General features: G+C 38.7%; 2 protein-coding genes across 2 annotated transcripts in view; one reads left to right on the top strand and one right to left on the bottom strand.

The window, feature by feature from the left end:
* LOC110153532 (collagen alpha-1(XI) chain-like) overlaps window positions 1-14,864 on the bottom strand; it is a 40,895-nt gene extending 26,031 nt beyond the window's left edge. Inside the window, exons 1-3 of the mRNA XM_020917439.2 lie at window positions 14,793-14,864; window positions 13,370-13,475; window positions 13,021-13,146 (exon numbers count right to left, since the gene is read on the bottom strand). Of these exons, the coding sequence (XP_020773098.1) occupies window positions 13,021-13,146; window positions 13,370-13,475; window positions 14,793-14,864 (304 nt within the window). The remainder of the gene's footprint in view (window positions 1-13,020; window positions 13,147-13,369; window positions 13,476-14,792) is intronic.
* Window positions 14,863-19,495, top strand: LOC110153538 (retinol dehydrogenase 8-like). Its single transcript, XM_020917445.1, has 6 exons — window positions 14,863-14,968; window positions 17,116-17,277; window positions 17,805-17,984; window positions 18,121-18,214; window positions 18,300-18,483; window positions 19,268-19,495. The coding sequence occupies exons 1-6, from the start codon at window positions 14,863-14,865 to the stop codon at window positions 19,493-19,495; spliced, it is 954 nt and encodes a 317-aa protein (XP_020773104.1).
* Window positions 19,496-20,407: the final 912 nt, after the last annotated feature.

Here is a 20,407-nt window from a genome sequence, read left to right as displayed (position 1 = left end):
TTCAAAAAGTCCTTCATGCAGATGAAATCACTGAATCAAGAAAATAGAATGAGAATATACTTTGTGTGAATATATTTCAGAGCACTGCAACTGGAATGGTGACAAAAAGAAAATGACAACAGTTGAAGAAGTAAAAATCCCTTTGTCCATGAGGTCATTTTATATGTAAAAGCTGCTAACCCTGTAGACCTCTACAAACATGTTCTGAAAGGCAAAGCAGATCCAATCTTTTCAGATGGTCGATACTCAGCTAGGGTCTTTTTAATTGGAATGTCTACAGCCAGTTCAGTCAGAAAAAAATGTGGTTTGGAGTACATTTTCTTGGGTTAAAAGGCACAGCATGTCTCACTTGTTTACTTTTGTGAACTATATTTTGAAAGACACAGTTAGGTACTTATTTATTTGTTTGTTGTGTTTTTGAAAGAAAAATCACATTGACCAAAAAGCAAATTAATACAATAAATAATAAATAAATGAAATGAAAATCTATGACAATTTATGCCATATTGCACAGCCTACTTCTGATTGAATCTTCAATTTACAAAACAAAATGCTAGTATATATCTATTTTCCTTTTAGTTTTGTTCAGCCCTTGTTTTTAGATAATGAAAACCTGTGTGTGGGTATGGCATGGCTAAGACAAGAGGGGAGAATGAAGAAATGGGATTTGGTAGGATGCAGGAGGACAAGCCTGTACTGGTGTGACTCCTCTTCACACACAGTTAGTCTTACATAAAGGCTGCATCTGTCTTTGAGTCTGCACACAGCTGTCACCACTTCTGCACAGGGTTAGACCTCTGGTCAACACTACTAAACTGCCACTATCAAGGGTTCAGTTACATTTACTCAGTTACATTTACTGTGCTTAAATTTTTTTTAAGAAAGTGTACTTTTCAGAATACTTTTCTGTCAGAATACTGTTCCTCTTACTTACCCACTGTGACAAAGTCTACAAGAGACAAAAGCTTTATGTGACAAAATGACATAATTTGAACATATTTCCCTTCCTTCAGATATTAGTTAGATTGTTTCATTTTTTTTGTATCTTTTGAAAATACCAGATTGTGTGTATTGGTGAAACGGTCAATGGTCACATTTTTTATACAGCGCTTTTCACCCATTCACATTCACATTCATACACTAGTGTACGCAGACACTGGGGGTGAGGTGGGTTAAGTGTCTTGTCTTGGATCTGACCGCTCCACTAATGATGTTTATTGTTGAGAGCGTGATTCGACCCACTAACCTTCGGACCGCTCTTACCAACTGAGCTTCTGTCATCCATTACTTATTGTTTTGTCAAATGACTTTAACTTCAGTTTGTGAATCAGATGTTATGTGCTGACAGTTAAGGTACTCTTGAGTAGGAAGTGTTTTCCTAAATACAGTTTTACTTTACTTTTACAGGTTTCCTGGACCACTACTTCTACTCAAGTAATGCTCAAGGCCTAGGTTTTAGATCATCTTGACATTATTAAATAAATAATATGAACATTTCATTTTGTGCATTTTACTTTCAGGTTTAACTGGTGCATGTATATATTTCACCTGTCAGATTACAGTAGTATTTTAGGTCAAAATATGGGAGACTGTAAAAGATTCAAGTCGGGTCAGGTGACTCTTTTCAGGCTGTTTCTATTCTATGAACTTGAAATCACATTATCTTTTCATATCCTGGTGAATTGTTACACCGTATAGCTGCTCAAGTTCATAGAGTCAGTGTCAGCGTATCCCTGGGCAAGACACTTCTCCCCCTTTTCCACTGCTGTCTAGCAAGTGTCATGAGTTCAAAAGAAAGGGCCTATAGCTGGTTTACTGTGTCCTGCAGTTAAGAGTATAGTATCTAGCGCTAACCTGTCAGTGGGTACGTTTACACGGCCAGTACAAATGAGAGTATTGTGTTTAGATGACAACAATTCATTTTAAAGGGTATATATTACGCTATTTTCTGATCTGATGTTATAATGTTGTTTCCTCATCACAAACAGACCTGAAGTTGTGTTTTGTTTCATTCACACACGTTTAACACACAAATCCTGCATATGTAGACTGAGCTCATCTCTCGAACAGAAAACATTCCGTTCCACCTTATGATGTCATGTGGTAATAGTGTTCCACTGTATTTTTAAACTCCATACACCTTCACTAGAATCATCTGGATAATTTCAGCTTTGGAATTTCTAATTTCTACTGAATTAAAGGTCAAAAAGTAGCTGTTAACTTCGAAACAACCTCTTCATCACATCACAAGGTGGAACAGAGCATTTTGAGCTTTGGAGATGTAGACAGACTAATAATAAAGGATTATTCATGTATGAATGAAATGTATGAATGAAACAAAACACAACTCCAGATATGTTTTTGATGAGGTAGCAATATTATAACATGGCTTGGAGCACACATGACTCAATTTTATGTCAACAGTCCTTGTCAACACGTGTGAACACAAGTGTGAACAATCAGATTACTCACACCATATAACTGTTTACATGACAATTCCAAAAATGAGATAAGAATCAGATTTTCTTATGTGAATGTGAAGCCACAGGTAATTCACTCCCTAAAACAGCCCTACCTATAGTAGTGAAACTGCACACTGCTCCTTTTCATCTTATCTTAGAGATGAATGTACAGATATCAAGTTGGTATGAGTCAGGCTTTTGGCCCAGAGTGAAAGAGTCACGTTTTCAGAATCTCCAATCTTATCTAGAAATCATTTCCTAGGACAGTTCCAGGACAGGAGTGACGGATTGGCTACTACTGGCTCTGACACGACACCCAAACATTAGCACAACATTAGGGTAAGACCTACTTATTCATCCATGACATCTGAATGGTGTATCGAAAAAAAAATCTGAAGAGAAATCTATAAAACTCTCTCACAGCTAAAAATATATATTCAGAGTTTTCAAGTTTTCATAGTTCTAAAATATGTTATACAAATAATAAAGTAGACAAGATTTTACATCAAATAGCATTTTTTTTCTATAGAAAAACATACATTAAAAGGAACTGCATGCAAGATTTTGATACAAAATCTGATCAATTTAATCTATCTTTCCCCAGATACAAGGTAAACATATTCACATCAAATACCGATAACAATTATAATACTGTTTTATTCTAAGTGACAAAAACATTGGGCACATTAAATTGTTAAATTTGGTGTTTTGATATAAAGACAATTATCCAATCAGAAAGCAGAATGAGTCTCACATGGGTCTCTCATTTAGATAGCCAGTGCAGTCAGTACAGAAATCCAGTTGGTTTAAACCTAAAATGCCTCTCTCTGATCTGAATGATCACTCCCTAAACCCCAGCACATGAGTCAGTGTTAGTGCAGCCTCTGCAGCTCAAGGAGGGAATTTTGGAGGTTCTGAGCTTCACATGAGACATGGCCTGTCCATATATTGACACAAACTGTATGTGTCCTCTATCTGCAGGTTAAGGCTCTGGCAACACAAGTTCAGTTGTGCTTGTAGTGGCTTTTTTAAACAGTAAGAGTGCAGGCTACATACATTTCCTTTAAACAAGAAGTTGGGAATCTGTCATGATTTGAATCTCCCATATTGCATAAGCACAGATGGGGTGTACTGCCTCTACAAGCACAGAACAAAGCCTGTGAGTGGGACAACAGCCACTGCCTGCTCCTCATCCTCAGTCGTGGAGCTCTGAGCACTACATAAGTGCCTTAAGTTCATGCACTCTGTCATGTACATGCACTCACAGGCAAAGTGTGTCAGAGCCAGGACACAGAAGAAGCAGAGTGCTCCCACTATCTAACGATCGCAATCCCCAACCTGAAAGGCTTGGATCAGGATAAACTAAAACTACTTCAGGAAGCATAAATCTGAGTTCCGCCCAACACACAGGTGCTGTCTCTGCTCAAGCCATCAGGCACAGAAAGACTCAAAAGAGAAATTAGAAACATGTGAAACTCATGACTGAAAAAGAACTGTTGTTTGTGCTTAAGAACTGCCACACAAGCATCTTCGCAAACTAGTGCTGTCACAATACTAAAATTCTATACCAACTTTGATACTCAAATGATCATTTTGAAAGCTTTTTCTTAAGACAATATTGTACCATTTTAAGTACAAAATTATAGCATTTGTACCATGTGGTCTTTTGATAACTCTGTCATTAACTACCTCAAGTACCATTAAAAATACATCAAAACAATAGGAATGTGTAGAAATGTATTACATTATATGATTACAATAGTTTTAATGGACTCTAGCATTAAATCTGGTGAAAAAAATGAAACAATTGCACTTCAAATGATCTCCAGAAACAAATACTAGAATGTAATATATCAGAACTTAAATAGAACAAGTGACCACACCACCGACATATGAACGAATGTTATAATGAAACTCAAACACCTTTTGTCTTAGTCCTCCATAAGGATAGTTTACACACTCTCTGTTCTCTTCCTGTTTCAGCTATGGATCACTCAGCCTCACCTCATCTCTACAGCAGCAGTGGAACCATCAGCCTCCTCAGTCTCTCCTCCTTCCCCTCTTTACCACCGCCAGCGTCAAGGCAAAAATATTTTCAGTAACAAACATACAATTCTCTCCCTTCCATCACTGACATCACTACCTGCTGGAGTCTGTGCCAACATGTATTGTATTGTAAACACAAGACTTTTGGACAATTTAAAACACAATGTTCACCTAAAAGGATTTAAAAAGAAACAAACGGGTCCGCTGATGTCCTTGTTACAAAACTGTGCTGGCCAATGGGAGTTGACATCGCTGTAAACAACATCAACAAAGAGCTGAAATAAAAATTGGAAAAGAAAGTACAAGGGTTGAAGTCGACTAAAGCAATTCTTAGTCGACTAAAGACCTGCTGATTGATTAGTCGAGTAAAAACAAGGCATGGCAAGAGCTCTCAAACCTATTACAGATAATGTGTATCTGACCCAAACTGCGCTCACAAGACAACACCTGCAGGGGGAGTTCATGCAAAAACAACTAAAAAGTAAGAGGAAACAGTGTATTTAAATAAAGATAAATTCAACTTGTGAATCATGAAATATAAATACCAAAAAATGCCTCATCTGCAGCTTAATCACCTGTTCACTCACTTACTCACTCCTTTCTGCTGTTGACCCACAGAAATCTTTCTAATCTAAATAAAGTAATTAGTCAACAACAAGTTTTGGTTAACTAAGACACCACTGATCGATAATCAAGTAAATGACTAAAGACCTACAGGCCTAGTACGGTAAGTATGTGACAGTCAGCGTGTACCAGTGAAAACTGAGGTAGATCAGAGCAATGATGTCTTGAATACAGAAGATTTAATAAAGATGACTCAAACATGCATGAATCACTCTAAACACAACTTTGAGGGTAAACGAGAAGAAGATACAGGCTCTGAAAAGTCAATTTTGCAGAACAGATCCGCTGAAACACAAACCTCTATAGACATGTTCTGAAATGTTCTCAAATAGTAATGCCCCAGGACGTGTTTAAAATGTGAACTTTTCGTGCCTTTGAGTTTGTCTTTGCTTGCATTATAGCCTCATAAATAGAAAAAAACCCTGATTGGATTCAATAATGGATGCAATAATATCACATTTGTGCTTTTAGCAAGAGAGATTTCAACGGCAGACATCTGGGGTAGATCTTTAGTTGAAGATGTGTTACCTCTCATCCTATGCTCTCGACAGTTCAGTATAGACAAGAGCTCTTGCATGATGACACAAGCTGATGGGCACTTAAGTCAAAACACAATGTTTTATGGACACCAGATGTGTGTCTGTGCATGTGTTGAGGGCTAGGTGTTGTTTGTGTGACATGTATGTGTGTGTTTGTGATTAGTCTGTCATTACCCCAGCAATGGTAAAGAATGCAATAAAATAACATGCCTTTTGCAGAAACAAGAACTAATGTTTAGCAGAGCTCCACCCAAACACAGCCAGACATCGCAGCATCGAAGAATCTTCTTTACAACACCATGGCCTCAGGAAGCGGCCATGACTCTGCTTTTCATCTTAGACTTAGACAAACTTCATTGATCCACAAGGGAAATTGTTTGACAGCTCACACATCACAATAAATTATAGTAACAAAGAGAACAAATATAAATGGTAGTAATAAGTAGCAAACACAGCAAGAGACCGGTGTCAAATAAGGCATAAGACCCATCTCTAACCATCTCTAAACCGCAGCCTTACGCAGTGCAAGTGAGTCTGAACTTGAGGGGAAGAAAGACAAGTGGGTGAATGGGCCATGTGTTTCTGTTCTGCCTCCTTCAGCTGGCTCTCATCAAATCCCCATACTGGAGATCTTGCAAAAGGCACACGAGCATGCCTACTATCACAGTGACAGAGATGGTAAAGGAGGTATGCAAACACACACATGCGAGAGGAATTCAAATCTCGGCTCGTTCTGAAGCGCCACGTTTCAGTCCAAAGATAGTGTATTTTCTTGATCAGCGTGAACATCTGTTGCTCCTTCTTCTTCTACATCAAAGGCTAGATCAATATTTGTCAGTGACAGGCCTACGATGATTCTTGGACGGCTGTGCGTAGCTGTAGGTGGCTCTGTGTTATTCTTGGATTTTGCGTCATATAGTCACTTTGAACATGCCGGAAAAAAAAGGAGAAAACATTTGACTGTGCTGTTGGAGTCAAGGCTTTTAAGCTAAACAGTTTTCTACAAAATGTTGTAGCTTGGATCATTGCCACTACCCATTAAAGAGGGGGTTTACACTTCTATGGGGTATTAATTGCAAACACATTACATATGTTGAGTTTTATTGTTTGAAAATGCTATATTGGCCAGAAAAAAAAAACAAAAACAACTCTCTCCCACCCAGAGCGCTATTACATTGCCATGCATTTCGCTAATGAAAGTACAGCACATCGCATCAGGTTTGACATGTTGTAGTATACTGTTTTAGAATCATTCTTTTGTATATTTATGGAGAACTGTCATGTGGGAGCATGGGTGAAGTTGACTTGTGGGCAAAGCCTTGGACAAAATCTTACAGCTAGCCCGGGAGGCCCGGGAGAGATCGCTAGATTACTCAAACATGCATGGATGACATCAAAAACCTATTCAAACATGTTTTTGATGATGTTATAACCTCGTAGAAAAGCCCATTTTGCTAAATACCCCTTCTTTACGCATTACAGAACCAAGATCTTTAGGATGCAATTTTGGACAACATCAAGTATTAAATGTCACAAAAAATACAAAAATAGGCAGAAGGTAAAGATTTCCTTTGTAGTTTTTCCACTATTAACAGCCATGTGGAAGTGTCTTTCCTAGACACACCTGCTACACACGGCACCATTTCATTACAATGCACCTCAGCAAATGAGGTCAGTCATAATAAAATAAACACTGTTGAGAACACATTTATAGTCTCAGATCACCCCATTCTGTCCAGTCTTCTGGTCCACTCCGGGCATTTACCGGTCATCTACTCCAGGGTCATTCAACTACATTTTCTGAAGGGCCATGGCCTTTGGGCCAAAGACACACACCTCCGCCACACAATTTGAGGCCATACAATATATCCACAACTCTAGATCTGTTTCAGTTTCAACAACTTCAACATACAATTTTTTGTGAAGAACATATAACAACATTAAACTAGGACTAGACGAGTACCAACTGGGTCTGAATCAGGACAAAAAAAAAAAAACAATATAACCAGGTCTAAAGCAGAATTAAACAGACTAAACCAGCAACAAGCCAGGACTAACTGAGAATAAAACAAGGTCTAAACTAACTAAATCAGTAAACAAGAGAATTTTTATTATTAATAATGAAATATTTGGATGGCAGCAAGTTGCATAGGCCTCATCGAGTATGTTTCACCCTATATTGACATTTTTATTGGCAAATTCAGGACATTTACATATTGTAAAATAACAAACTTACTCAAACACATTTCTGTCAGTGGTCCTTGGATTTCCCTGCCCTCTTTATACCCCTCTTTATGAAGAAAATCAAATGTTAGTCATTGTAATTGTGGTAGTACAACAGTTAAGCAGTTCATCCTCAGAATAAGAATCAGTTTTATGGCGATTGTCAGTGAACAAAATACACAAATAGGAACTTGCTTCAGCAACATGGTGCAACATCAAAGAAATGTCCTGATGTTTTCCCACTTATAAAGCACTCACAACATGCACTGTCATTTGCTTCTGTCACTTTGTATTGGGCAAAACCTGGCACTTACTGTGAGAACTCTTAAATAAGGCTATTTTTGAGGAAACAATTGTGTTTTGAGCTGCATACTCACAGAAACATGCACTAAATTACCTACACACCAACCAAGATAATTATTTCCAGTGACAATTGTAAATACCACACTACACAGTAATCTTTTTTTAACACGCTAGGTCCCTCTCAACAACACCAACTACTGCAACTGCGGCAAGCTCATATGTACTCTTACAGTATGTTATTTTCACATTTGAGGTGAAAATGTAAATTACAAGGAGTCCAGTCACAAATCAGTACAAAACATTTCTAAAGACATGGTTTAGGCCAGTCACTGCAAAATAACAACCTGGAAAGGAGCAACGTGCCTGCCATGTTTCTAAACTGGAACCAGTAATCCTAGAAATCTTAAACAATAGACAATCTTTTACTCTTCTTGAGTTCCAGTTATTCTTTCTCCTTTAATTAACGATACAGCTGGAAAACATGGTTAAGTAGCTAGAGATAAAAGCGGAAGAATCCTGTATAAAAGTTCTGAAGAATAATGAACGATAAATATTAATGAAATCCAATGTAGGCCAAGCAGTCCTCTGGCTCCCTTCCAGCCAGTGATATCACTCCACGTGTTTCCCATCCGTGTTCAGACGCAACACAGGCCTGTGATCCTTGTGTTGTTTAGGCTTTTGGAAGATGTTTCTGAGCAGAAGCTCCACATTAATTAGGCCTTGTCATTGTAAGATGTATATTTGTAGCTCTTAACTATCGATGCACCGATATGATACTGGTATCTTTGCCGATATTGGAAATTTTGGTGGATTGGATATTGGCTTCCAAGATATTGGTTCAGCCTATTTTGGTTTATAAACTTGTGTAATAAGATGATTCACTGGCCAATATTGGCGCAAAACATCTCACAATATAAAACTTGTAGTTTTACAAACCTGTTCTGTAGTTCTGTAGCTCTTTTGGATAATTTTTACCATATGCTGTTTGCGTTTAAAGGAAATAAGGTCTATTTTCAGCCTCCGCCCTAATATTGGTTGATATTAAAGCCGAAGTATCTACATCAGTATCAGAACAGAAAAGCTTGGATTGATAGATCTCTACTTTTAACTGGTTCTAATCACAAATGCAAACATTATGTGTAGGACAGGTCAAAGTCTGAAACCTACACAACTCACTCCAAGCTAGTATTTGATGACAACAGACCAATACAAATACAATGGTGTTTTATATATAGTATTATGGTTTATGGTCTGTCAAGAAATGAATTAAACTGAAAGGTTTTATAGTGTGCATTTTATTTTTTATACTACTTTGTATGCCATAACATCCTTTAATGCAGTTTAAAATATATATAAACACAACACCTCCGCTTTAACCAATAACATGTAATGGTTAAAGGCAGACATAGCACTAGGCTTGTATCTGCTTTTACTAATAAATATTTAAGGGTATATTTAAAGTTAATAAACGTTAAAAAAAATAAAAAACAGAGCAGAACAAAAGTCTAGCTTCAAAACAGCTAACTTTGATGATCAAGGCCAAAAACAATAGTTTTGCTTCTCTTTCTGAGAACAAATAATGTGAAACAGCATAACTCTGATACATAGATTTACATAAAGTGAGCACTACTGGGGGCTACTGTGGGCAAAATACATAATTAACACATTTAAAAGAGTTAAACGAGTTCAAAGAAAATGGTGCCAAATGGGAGTAGGGCCAAATGGGACAATGACAAATGTCTGGAATTTCAAAAAGACAAAGACACTTCATGGAGAATGACGTGTGTGACTTAGATAAACTTTATAGACCCACAAGGGAAATCATTTGGACACAGTAGGTCACACATCTCAATATATTATGATAACAAAGAGAAAAAAATATAAATGGCAATAATACATTCTAAATAATTAGCAAGAATAGCAAGAGAGTGGTGTTAAATAAGGCAAAATTATACAAATGTATGTTCAAATACAAATAAAATACAGAAATATAGCAACAGAAACTGACTACGAGAGGGACTGTGTATGATTACACAAACATGTACAAATTAAAGATAAGGTCAGTTTTGATGGGGTTACAACATCATAACATACTTTAGAAAGCTTTTTTTTTTTTGCTTCACTATATAATGCCAAATGCCTCAAAGAATATAGTAGTTGGTCATATATTTAAGTAGCAGGACAGCCATGGAGCTGTAGACTGCGGGTTAATGCATTTAGTGCTAATGGCAGAGAGATAACAACAGCAATACTATGAACCAAGGTTAAGAAGGGTGGATGTGCAATGCTAGTGGGGCACATACATGTGGTCCACACATGTGCTGTGTGGTAGATGCAGCCAGTTCTCTTCTTGTTTTTGTTATGTTCATCCGGTTTCATCTATTTAATGAATTACATTACGTAAGGCATATTCAGTATCCATCATTGTAAGTAACAGTAGCGTATACACTTAACAGAATGGTGATAATTAGTAAACTGCAAAGACTTCAATTAGCATAATGTTCTCAGCAGCAAACTAAATATTAGGGGGAGTGTAGGGGTCAAACCCACTCAAGTTCTGTAATGCAGGTGGCTCTTGAATTAGTTTAGATCTGGGTGCCTTCAAGTACATGTGAACTGAATCAATTGATCTATAAAAAGATCACAAATCTAATTGCAATACTTTGAGCAACTGCCTGGAAATATTTGTGCTGAAGCACCTGAGGCCAGACTGTGACACCCCTGACCGAGTTACATTTTTGAGACCAGTCAGATCATAACTCACACTGGACAGAGGCATCCAGGTGTGCAACAATAAACAAGACATCAACAACTGACAGTGTCATCACACCACTGGAGGGCAGTTACCACACTCACATTTACAGCCACTATTCCCTTAGGGGTACAATATGTCACTTTGTGCATCACCTGCAAGACACCATTGAAATGGAAAGTTAACACCATTCTCCTTGAAACAGACACGTTTTATTATATTATTATGCCTGTTACAGAACTTGTGAGTGGAACTGATCCCTACACACCCACTATTTAAGACTCCATTTAGCTTGCTGATGAGGACATTATACTATAATTGAAGCCTTTCAATTGACCAATTATCATCATTCTGTGTATAAGACTACAGTTACTGAGTAATGATTGAAAATGAATTAGTCATACATAATGTTATCCATTTAATAGATGAATATTATAGCCAAAGGGACAACATTTCCATGGAAACACACAGAGGAGGCCCTCCTACAGGCCAAACAAGAGTCAATGTAAGCTCACAGGGAGGACACGTTTTCTATGTTTTTAGTGCAATAAAAATAAACAAATTTAAAAAGTGAATACAGTGTCTTTAAGAAAGCACCAGGTTAATGCACAAAGTGGGGTTTGCTTCCAGGTCATGTGCCCAGTTTGTGGGGCCTTTAAGTGTGTTATTCTGCCTGCCAGGTGTGGGCGGCACTGGAGGCTTTACACTCTGACCCCATGTGACCCTGAAGACTCAAAGGTCAAATTAGTCACTGCACTAATGTCCTTGACAGATGAGCTGGTCAAAGTGGAACAAACACATTAAGAAAAAAAGAGCAAAAATAAGTCCAGAAGTCTGTGTGTTCCTGATGAGCTGGTGATCAGCAGTATGTGTGTGATATGCCTTATGCAGAAGGTCAGTGTGAGCAGGTGGGTGCAATGTGCCCACGTGTCTGCCACCTGGGCTCAACTATTTGGCCTCAATCAACATTAAATACAACCTTTAATGAAAATGTACTAGTCTGGAAAAAGAAAAGATTTAATAATACTCATAGGTCTTACCAACCACACTGCCTACAATTTTAACTTGTCAGTCACTTCGAAATCTATGGTTATATACACCTCAGTGTGAATTTAAGCAGATACCCAAGTTCAAAGACATGTTTTGTGAAAGTCCCAAAGCACTGTGAGCCTCACACTACCAGTCTCTGAAAGATGAGGTCCATATGAGTGCAGAGAAACTCCAGACTGTACAGAGACCGCTGCAGGCAGCATAGCTCCTTTGACTAGCTGTGGTCCTGCTGCCCTTGTTCCCCTGCTGTATGCTGCTCTATGCACTCAGGCTAATGCAGGTATGGAGGGACAAGTCCAGACAAAGAAGTCTAAACCTTTCACTAAGTGATGAGCGAGGCCTCTGCAGCTCAGAGAAGCAGGTTCAAGTCAGAGAGATTAGACTTAATGACAAGGTATAACCAAATCTGTCAGGGTCAAGAAAGGAAATTGACTTAGTCCAACAATTTACCATTTCCTACATTTCATTGCACTATTTACTACGTTCTCCTTTACTCAAGCATGACATCATTTGAGTCTCAATGGCGTAAGAGCCTTTAGCCTATTTGACAAATAACAATTAATGACAATATGTCTTATTTCGTAAATCATTGTTTAAACAGTCAGAAAAAAAATCATTTATGCTCAACTAGCACCTGGGGATTCCTGTGCATAGGAAGTCATCAACTCTTCTTCACAAACATCCTTCTGATGCAAAAACATGATTCATATTTACTCCGGTCATTATTCTACCAAATTAAGCAGCCTAATAATTGGAAAAACAGATAACTCATATGCACTTGACTAAATTAAAATCGCGTTAAGTCGTCGCTCTTTTAATTGCTGAAATAGTCTCTTTACTTCAACAGTAGCGTAATAAACTGCATAAATAGAGGCACGATCAATCAGTTCATATCTTCCCGCTAATAGTAGAAACAATAAGAGACGTCAGCAAACTAATGCTGAATTTAGACAATCACCATCTAATCCAACGGAGGTCAGGTCAGTTAAGTCCTGTTCCTTTTTGCTTTAGCGCGTCTCACCTGCCCTGGATGCGGGGAGCGTCACCAGCAGCAACAGCAGCCAAGTTTGATGCATCAGCTTCCATATATGTTTGGGCTCCATCACGGAGCACCAGTACCTGGTCACGCCGACCCTCCGCTGGACACCTGCTTCACGCACACGGGGCTTTACGCACAACACTTAGTGCGCTCCAACAGCTGCCAATTAGGAGCGCGTGCGCATATGGCGCTCGATAAGAGCGGCCCGCGGTCCCTGTACTCCGGAGTGACCGTGTGCAATTGTTGGTGGACGGAAAGGAGGCGCAGAGCAGGAGAGTATCCCTTTATCTCAGAAGATGTTTGGCTCTTTCCCCCAGAGAACTCTCCTCACTTTCTCTCCCCTCTCCTCCCCCGGACCTCCTCTGACGGACCCCTCCCTCGGCCCTCCACACTCCAGGCTCAGACTCGTGGCCAAGTGAGGAGAGGCCTAACCGTTGCTGTTGTCAATAATACGTATTATTAGCGCACTAGTGAGTGATGGCGGGGCACAGGACACCGGCGCGCACCGTAAACTGTGTCTAAATCTAATTAGGACGCAGTTACTTTTACTGCTTTCCACCCGCAGTGTAAAGGATAGAGCACAAACGATAGAAAAAATGCACACTTGTGTTACATTATTGCCTTTCACTCACACACACACACACACACACACACAAAGCATGCTGAGACAGGACAGCCCGCTGCCCGACTAATAAAAATATGCTCCTGCAGATTCCAAATTCCTCAGCCTGTCTGTGTTTGCCCACCACACATGCTCCAAACACACGTATCCTTCCTATAGGCTCAATAATTATGAGGAAAGTTAAACCTTACTAAATGACAGCTCGTTCAGTCATTACAGAGGCATTTGACACTTGAGAAACATTAGTGATGGATGGTGACAGATGTGCCATTATAATATGTGATACGTGTGTCTGTGTGATATAACATTATTTGCTAAATGCCATGCCATGTGTTTCATTAGATGCTGCATTGCTGCTTATAAAAACCAAGGCTAGAATACAAATTTGAAGTGCTTTCACGTTTTGTACTTACATTGACTAATGGCTTGGTTTACAACACCTGACTGCTTATTAAACCTGCACAAATGTTTTGTTCATCAACATAAAGATTAAATGCACGGCCATGGAAGAAGCCATACAACAGATTCCAGGCATTTTTCCATAGCACCTACACCTTTTGCTGCAGGATGTGTCTTCAACCTTGAGCTGGGAGATGCACTCGTTCACACTCCACACAACAGACACAGAAGCAGTTTAGGAAAAATAGATTTACATTTACGATAATTTAGTTTGGACAGTCAAATTTACGTAGGATACTCTTTGTTTAGATTTCCTGTTATGGAAAAGACAGTTTGTGTGTCAGTGTGTGTGTGTTTTTTATTAAAGTATTAAAGTTAAAAGTAAAAAAAAAACAAAGCAAATGTTATCTGAGACCTATTCCTAAAAATCATTTATGAAGTTTACCCCACGGTAATTTCATTTCTGACCATTGGGTGGCGCCATATCCGTGTTAAACATTTCAAGGTTGTGCGCTGAAGCCTATTACTGACAATGAGTGATGAGATGAATGCACTGGCAGCACTGGAGGCACAGGTGTCAGGTCGGGGCAGGTCTTTCACATGAATACATTTCCACAGCTGAGGAGCACGGGCCCCTCTGCACTCTCATACTTACTGTGAGTGTGTGCGCTCTGTTAGATAATCCCTGGGAGACCATGTGACACACAGCGTGAATCCTCTTATGGACTCTCACCTCAGTGCAGTTGGGCACAGCTCGGCACAGCTCAGCCCTCACAGCATCCCGGGACAAAGCGGCAGGAGCCATGGCCAGCCCCGGACAGAAAGTGGTGCTCATCACGGGCTGCTCCTCCGGGATCGGCCTGCGCATGGCTGTGATGCTGGCCAAAGATGAGCAGAAGCGCTACCATGGTAAGTGCACTGGACTGTGTGTCTGTGTGATCTGAGGGAAAACAGAGAAGTTCAATCACAGCAAACCAGGTCAGCTCAGAGAGACACTGTATAACAAGGAGTTTCATTCGCTCTTTTGGGTTTTGGCTCACCACAAGAACAAAAAATTAGGTTTAAGACCCATCTATTTCTAAAAAGGCATATTTGAATGTAATATAAAAACTAAAAATTTATTAATTTATGAAAATCAGGATGTTATGAAGCATATGATTTTTATTTTATTTTTTTTTAACCTTCTTGAGTGATGGTCTCTTTTGTTTTGTAGAATGGAGAATTGACAATAAGTTCCTTCATTAGTCAAAACTGAAAACAAAATGTCATATCAAGAGAGAAAGAGAGATGGATGCTACATTGCAAATTATAAATCATTTATAATATCACATAATAATATTATAACATTATAACATTATAATATCATAAATGCAGAATTAAAATACATTCATCTAAAAAAAAGTCACACCTTATGTGAACCTGACCATGTCTTATACAGTTGTTTGTAAACCATGTTTAACCTTTAGCCCATCTTAAGCTACAAGGAACCTAAGACAATAGGCTCAAGCTGTGCATAGCTTAACTGTCCTCCCAGAGCTCGGGTTAGCGGACCAGACTGGGTTATTTCTGGGTGGCTGACAGATAAACAGTCTGTTATAACATGACTGCAAAAACACTTAGCATAGTCTTCTTAGAGCTAAACATAAAGGTTATTTTAGAACTAGCCGACTATCATACTGACTGAGGAGTGAATGAATAAGACTTGTGATGTTGATTCCGAAGAAAACCACTATGTCACTACATGAGATGCATTAATATTATTCAGTTTAAATGGATTTGAACTTACATTTACATCTTCTTTCTGTTGATGGCAGGGAAATCAAATAAGAAGGAGCCATTTATGATGCACAAATTGCACAATCAGTTAGTTGACAAAATGCCAGTGAGGTCAGTGGCAGACAATTAACTGATGTTGAGGTTGCCTGATGTAAACAGAGTCATTTATCTGGGCAGAAGCCTGCTAAAGCAGAGCCAAATGAGCGGAGCAGCCTGAGGGCCTGAAGATAACATGTGGAAAAAAGGAGTGCTCCATTCATTCACAAACTCACACCTGCAGGACAATGTGCAGTAATTATAAGCTTGGCAGTACAAAAAAGCCTAACGGAAGAAGCCACTTTGAACTTGAAGATTCACTAGTGACTTCTAGCTAGACCATACTGCATCTGTTTTGATTTTTTTTATTGTATTAGTATTGGATGAATTCACATTTTTCTCAGGAAATACATATGTACAAAGGAGCTATTGACAAATTTTCGTAAGGTAAAAAACACACAATAATAATATACTTATAAACTCAATCATTATGAGTTTAGTATAATTAGTTATTGAGGCCACTGGAAGTATTGGGCAGGGATTTTATGGAAGGATGACTTATGGAATTTCGTTTTAATGATAAAATGTGAATGCAATGTTAATGCTGTCCGCTTGAAGTCATGTTTAGTGTCTATGCTGAGCTACTTTATTAGACTATACTTCTATATTTATTATTATTTGAGAGAGACATGAAGTGCATCTTTTATTAGTGACATAAATATTCATTTACCTGAGGAGTGAGGACATCTTCACTCAGCTGCAGTCCAGTCCTCTGTGAACAAAAGATAGCTAGGTGAGTAAGTAATTCAGAATGTATTCATACGTTATCCCCCCATCTCACAAAAACATCTACTCTTCTGCACTGTGCAATATTTTCTGAAATTCTGTCTTTAATCTATGATTTGATTAAGACTAAGATTCTCAAAGACATTTTCAATGTTAGAAAAATGAATTGGTCTTTTGTTTAGTGTGGCTCTCTGAAATGAATCATTATTCATTAATAATCATAATAGGCTTGGAGCGCTCTAACCTAATTACTACTATTTACCACATCCCACTTCTTTTTGATACTTTCATTCCAATAAAATTATAATACTTGATGATGTGTAGCCTTCGTTTAATGAGTGTGCATTCACAGGACTGTTATGATGCTGTTGTGATGCCTAATTGGGTGTAGATAACAGCAGTCTAATTGCTCTTACATAATCTCTTGTGTGTGGACCCTGTGACCTCTCTGTGCACAGTCATAGCCACAATGCGAGACCTGAAACGGAAGGACAAGCTGGTGGAGGCGGCTGGAGACGCCTACGGAAAGACCCTGTCTCTGGCAGTGCTGGACGTGTGCAACGACGAGTCGGTCAAACAGTGCATCAACGGCATCAAGGATCGCCACGTGGATGTCCTCAGTAAGTCACAGCCAGCGGGCTCTATGAAACTGGAGAGGGTCAGAACAACAGTACTGTAGTAAGCATATCCACAAATGAACAGTTTTTCGAGATTTTGTTGATGCAGCAAAATCAATTTGGGAATATTTGTATTTTTGAACAGTGATTTGATGAGAGTTGGATAACTGCATTAGGGGTTGTATCCTGATTATGTCAGTAATCATGCTGCCAGATTAGTGCTCAGCACCATCCTTCTGATGAGTGCTTCTCAGAATGTGGTGTGGAGACCCCTGCTGGTGGTACTGAGGAGTCAGGAGCAAATTTAGATCTGGTTTAGAATTGGCTGAGTCTGTTTCCTCCAAGTTAGACCTGTTTAATTAGATCGTTTAGACCTGGTTTATACAGTTTTTGTAGTTAAGACCTGGGGGTTGTTCCACAAGTGTGGCTAACCTTATGCAAAATGTTTCACAAATGTAATTGTCAATAAAGGAGTGATTTATTTATATGTGTTTTTCATATTGACATCCATACCATGTCTTGTCAAACAGTTAATAATGCAGGTATTGGCCTGGTGGGTCCAGTGGAGAGCATCCCCATAGAGGAGATGAAGAAGGTGTTTGAGACCAACTTCTTTGGAGTGATCCGCATGATTAAAGAGGTGATGCCTGACATGAAGAAGCGACGCGGGGGACACATCATCGTGGTGAGCAGTGTCATGGGTCTGCAGGGTGAGTGCACACACAGAGAAAACCAGCAATGCCTTTTTATTAGATGGAACTGAGCATTTACAGTTCTAGAGGACATAATTCAGACTGGCTAGTGTCAAGCCCTGACTACAAAGTTACATACTCTTCTTCTGTGCAGGAGTGGTGTTCAACGATGTGTATGCAGCATCCAAATTTGCCATGGAGGGCTTCTGCGAGTGTTTAGCTGTGCAGCTTCTCAAGTTTAATGTTACGTAAGTTATTTGTGTCTACGGTAAATGGATCCGATCATGATTGTTTGTAGCTTAGAGAGGTGACTTGTGTGTTGTTTGTTTGCAGCTTGTCCCTGATCGAGCCTGGCCCGGTGCACACAGAGTTTGAGGTGAAGATGATGCAGGAGGTGAAAGAGAGAGAGTGTCCTGGCGCTGACCCTGACACTGTGCACTATTTTAAGAACGTCTACCTCCCGTCTTCTCTGGATATCTTTGAGGCACTGGGGCAGACTCCGGACGACATTGCCAAAGTATGGGACACACTAGGTGTTGCAGTTTGAGTAGATGTTTTTATTAGAGGTCTTATATATTAGCTGTTTGCTGTGATTCATAACAATGTTCATTTAAGCACAAAGCAATTAAAGGATGTTGATAAGTGTCAACATTGAAAAGATCTGTTTAAAAATATAAGTTGTATGTAGATCTACACAAATACTTATATTTGTCATGTAAATGTCATGCTGTCAAGTCTAACCAAAATTAAAATAATAGTTATGGCTATTGCTCACAGCATTTTCTTACAGTTATAATTCCTGAGAATATCTTGGTATTCATTATTTTTTAATAAAATTAGAATAATGGTAAATTTAAATTAAACATCTGTCATTATGTTGCTTTTCTGGTGGGAGTCCACCACATGCTCATCTCCATGGTGATGTAATTGCTTTGCCTGGAATGTATCAATTCTGTAACTTGTAATTGTTCTTGCAAGTATTTTTATTGCTAAATAAACATGCATTCTTCCTGTGAGCAGGGTCACCTCAAATCTGCCCAATAACTTGGTGGTGCGTCTTTTTGTCTCCATGGAGATTGATACATACAGTACATACCTACACAGAGACAAAAAGAGGACAGACCCCCTACAAAAAGAGTTACACAGCGCAGACTCTAAGAAATTCTTAATAACATTATATAGTGTTAATTCTTGTTAATAATCAAATATATTATTTGGGAGAATTTTAGATAACATCATGGATTGAGTCTGTCCCTCTTTCATTGATGGAATCCTCATTCAAAATTACCGTTGTCTTACAGTGTACCAAGAAGGTGATTGAAGCAAGCAGACCGCGCTTCCGGAACCTCACCAACCCCTTGTACACGCCCATCGTAGCCATGAAGTATGCCGACGAGACTGGAGGCCTGTCTGTCCACGCCTTCTACCACATGCTCTTCAACATGGGCTCTCTGATGCACATCAGCATGACTGCCATGAAGTACCTGACCTGTGGCTGTCTGAGGAGCCGAACGGTGTCACCAAACTGAAGGGAAATGCACAGAAATACATGGGAAAAACTATAGACAAGACATTATTGGTATATTAGTATTAGAGTGCAGAGGTGGGTAGATTTATTCAGTTACATTTACTTGAGTAACTTTTTAAAGAATCTTTACTTTTCAGAGTACTTTTTCAGCAACATAATTTTACTTATACTCAAGTAATATTTTTATTGAAGTAATCTTACTTAACTAAAAGCTGTGCTTCCTCTTCCCACTGTGAGTAAATTTACAAATGACAAAAGCTTTATGTGACAATATGAAATTATTTGAAACTCTGTGTTTCTTGTGGCGCTCCTTCACATATGATTTAGTTTGTCTCATTCATGTGTCTGATATCAGATCTGGTTCATTATGTAATGTTTTGTTCCTCACATCACTTTAACGTCAAATGATAAATCAGATGTTATGTCTCAACAGTTACTCTTTAAGTTACTCTTACGTGAAGAGTAGTTTTCCCAAATTTTGTACTCTTACTTGAGTAATTTGTTGGAGCAATACTTTGTACTTCTACGTGAATAATATAATTTTGACATTACTCTTACCCGAGTGCACTACTCTACCCACCTCTGATAAACTTCACCACACTTTCTGATAAGGTGGAGTTTCAATTATAGCTGTGTTATTTACTGTGTGGAGAAAATAAGTAGATAACTGGAATGGAGTGCCAAACATTGCTGCTTTCTTTTACATACTACAACTACATACTGCTTATTGTCAAATGAAGAGCTACCAGTTTACTTACTAAAAACACATAAATAACAGTACTGATTGATCAATATATTAGTATGAAAACTGACTGAGAAAAACATTTAAAAATAGATATAAATTTTGGGTTCTACATATTATATTACACAATTGTTACAGTATAGTTGCAGGCGTGTACAATTCCATGTGTTA

This window comes from Boleophthalmus pectinirostris, unplaced genomic scaffold, assembly GCF_026225935.1.
Source record: "Boleophthalmus pectinirostris isolate CB_2022bp ecotype Guang Dong unplaced genomic scaffold, ASM2622593v1 HiC_scaffold_22, whole genome shotgun sequence".
Classification (NCBI taxonomy): Eukaryota; Metazoa; Chordata; class Actinopteri; order Gobiiformes; family Gobiidae; genus Boleophthalmus; species Boleophthalmus pectinirostris.
Note: the sequence above shows the minus strand (reverse complement) of the source record. Positions and strands in the feature narration are given on the sequence as shown.

Excerpts from the sequence above, each read along its gene's own strand:
- LOC110153538 (XM_020917445.1), top strand. The coding sequence starts at position 14,863 with ATGGCCAGCCCCGGACAGAAAGTGGTGCTCATCACGGGCTGCTCCTCC. Across the intron at positions 17,985-18,120 it reads CAGTGTCATGGGTCTGCAGG|GAGTGGTGTTCAACGATGTG; the intron begins GTGAGTGCACAC and ends TCTTCTGTGCAG. Across the intron at positions 18,215-18,299 it reads CTTCTCAAGTTTAATGTTAC|CTTGTCCCTGATCGAGCCTG; the intron begins GTAAGTTATTTG and ends GTTTGTTTGCAG.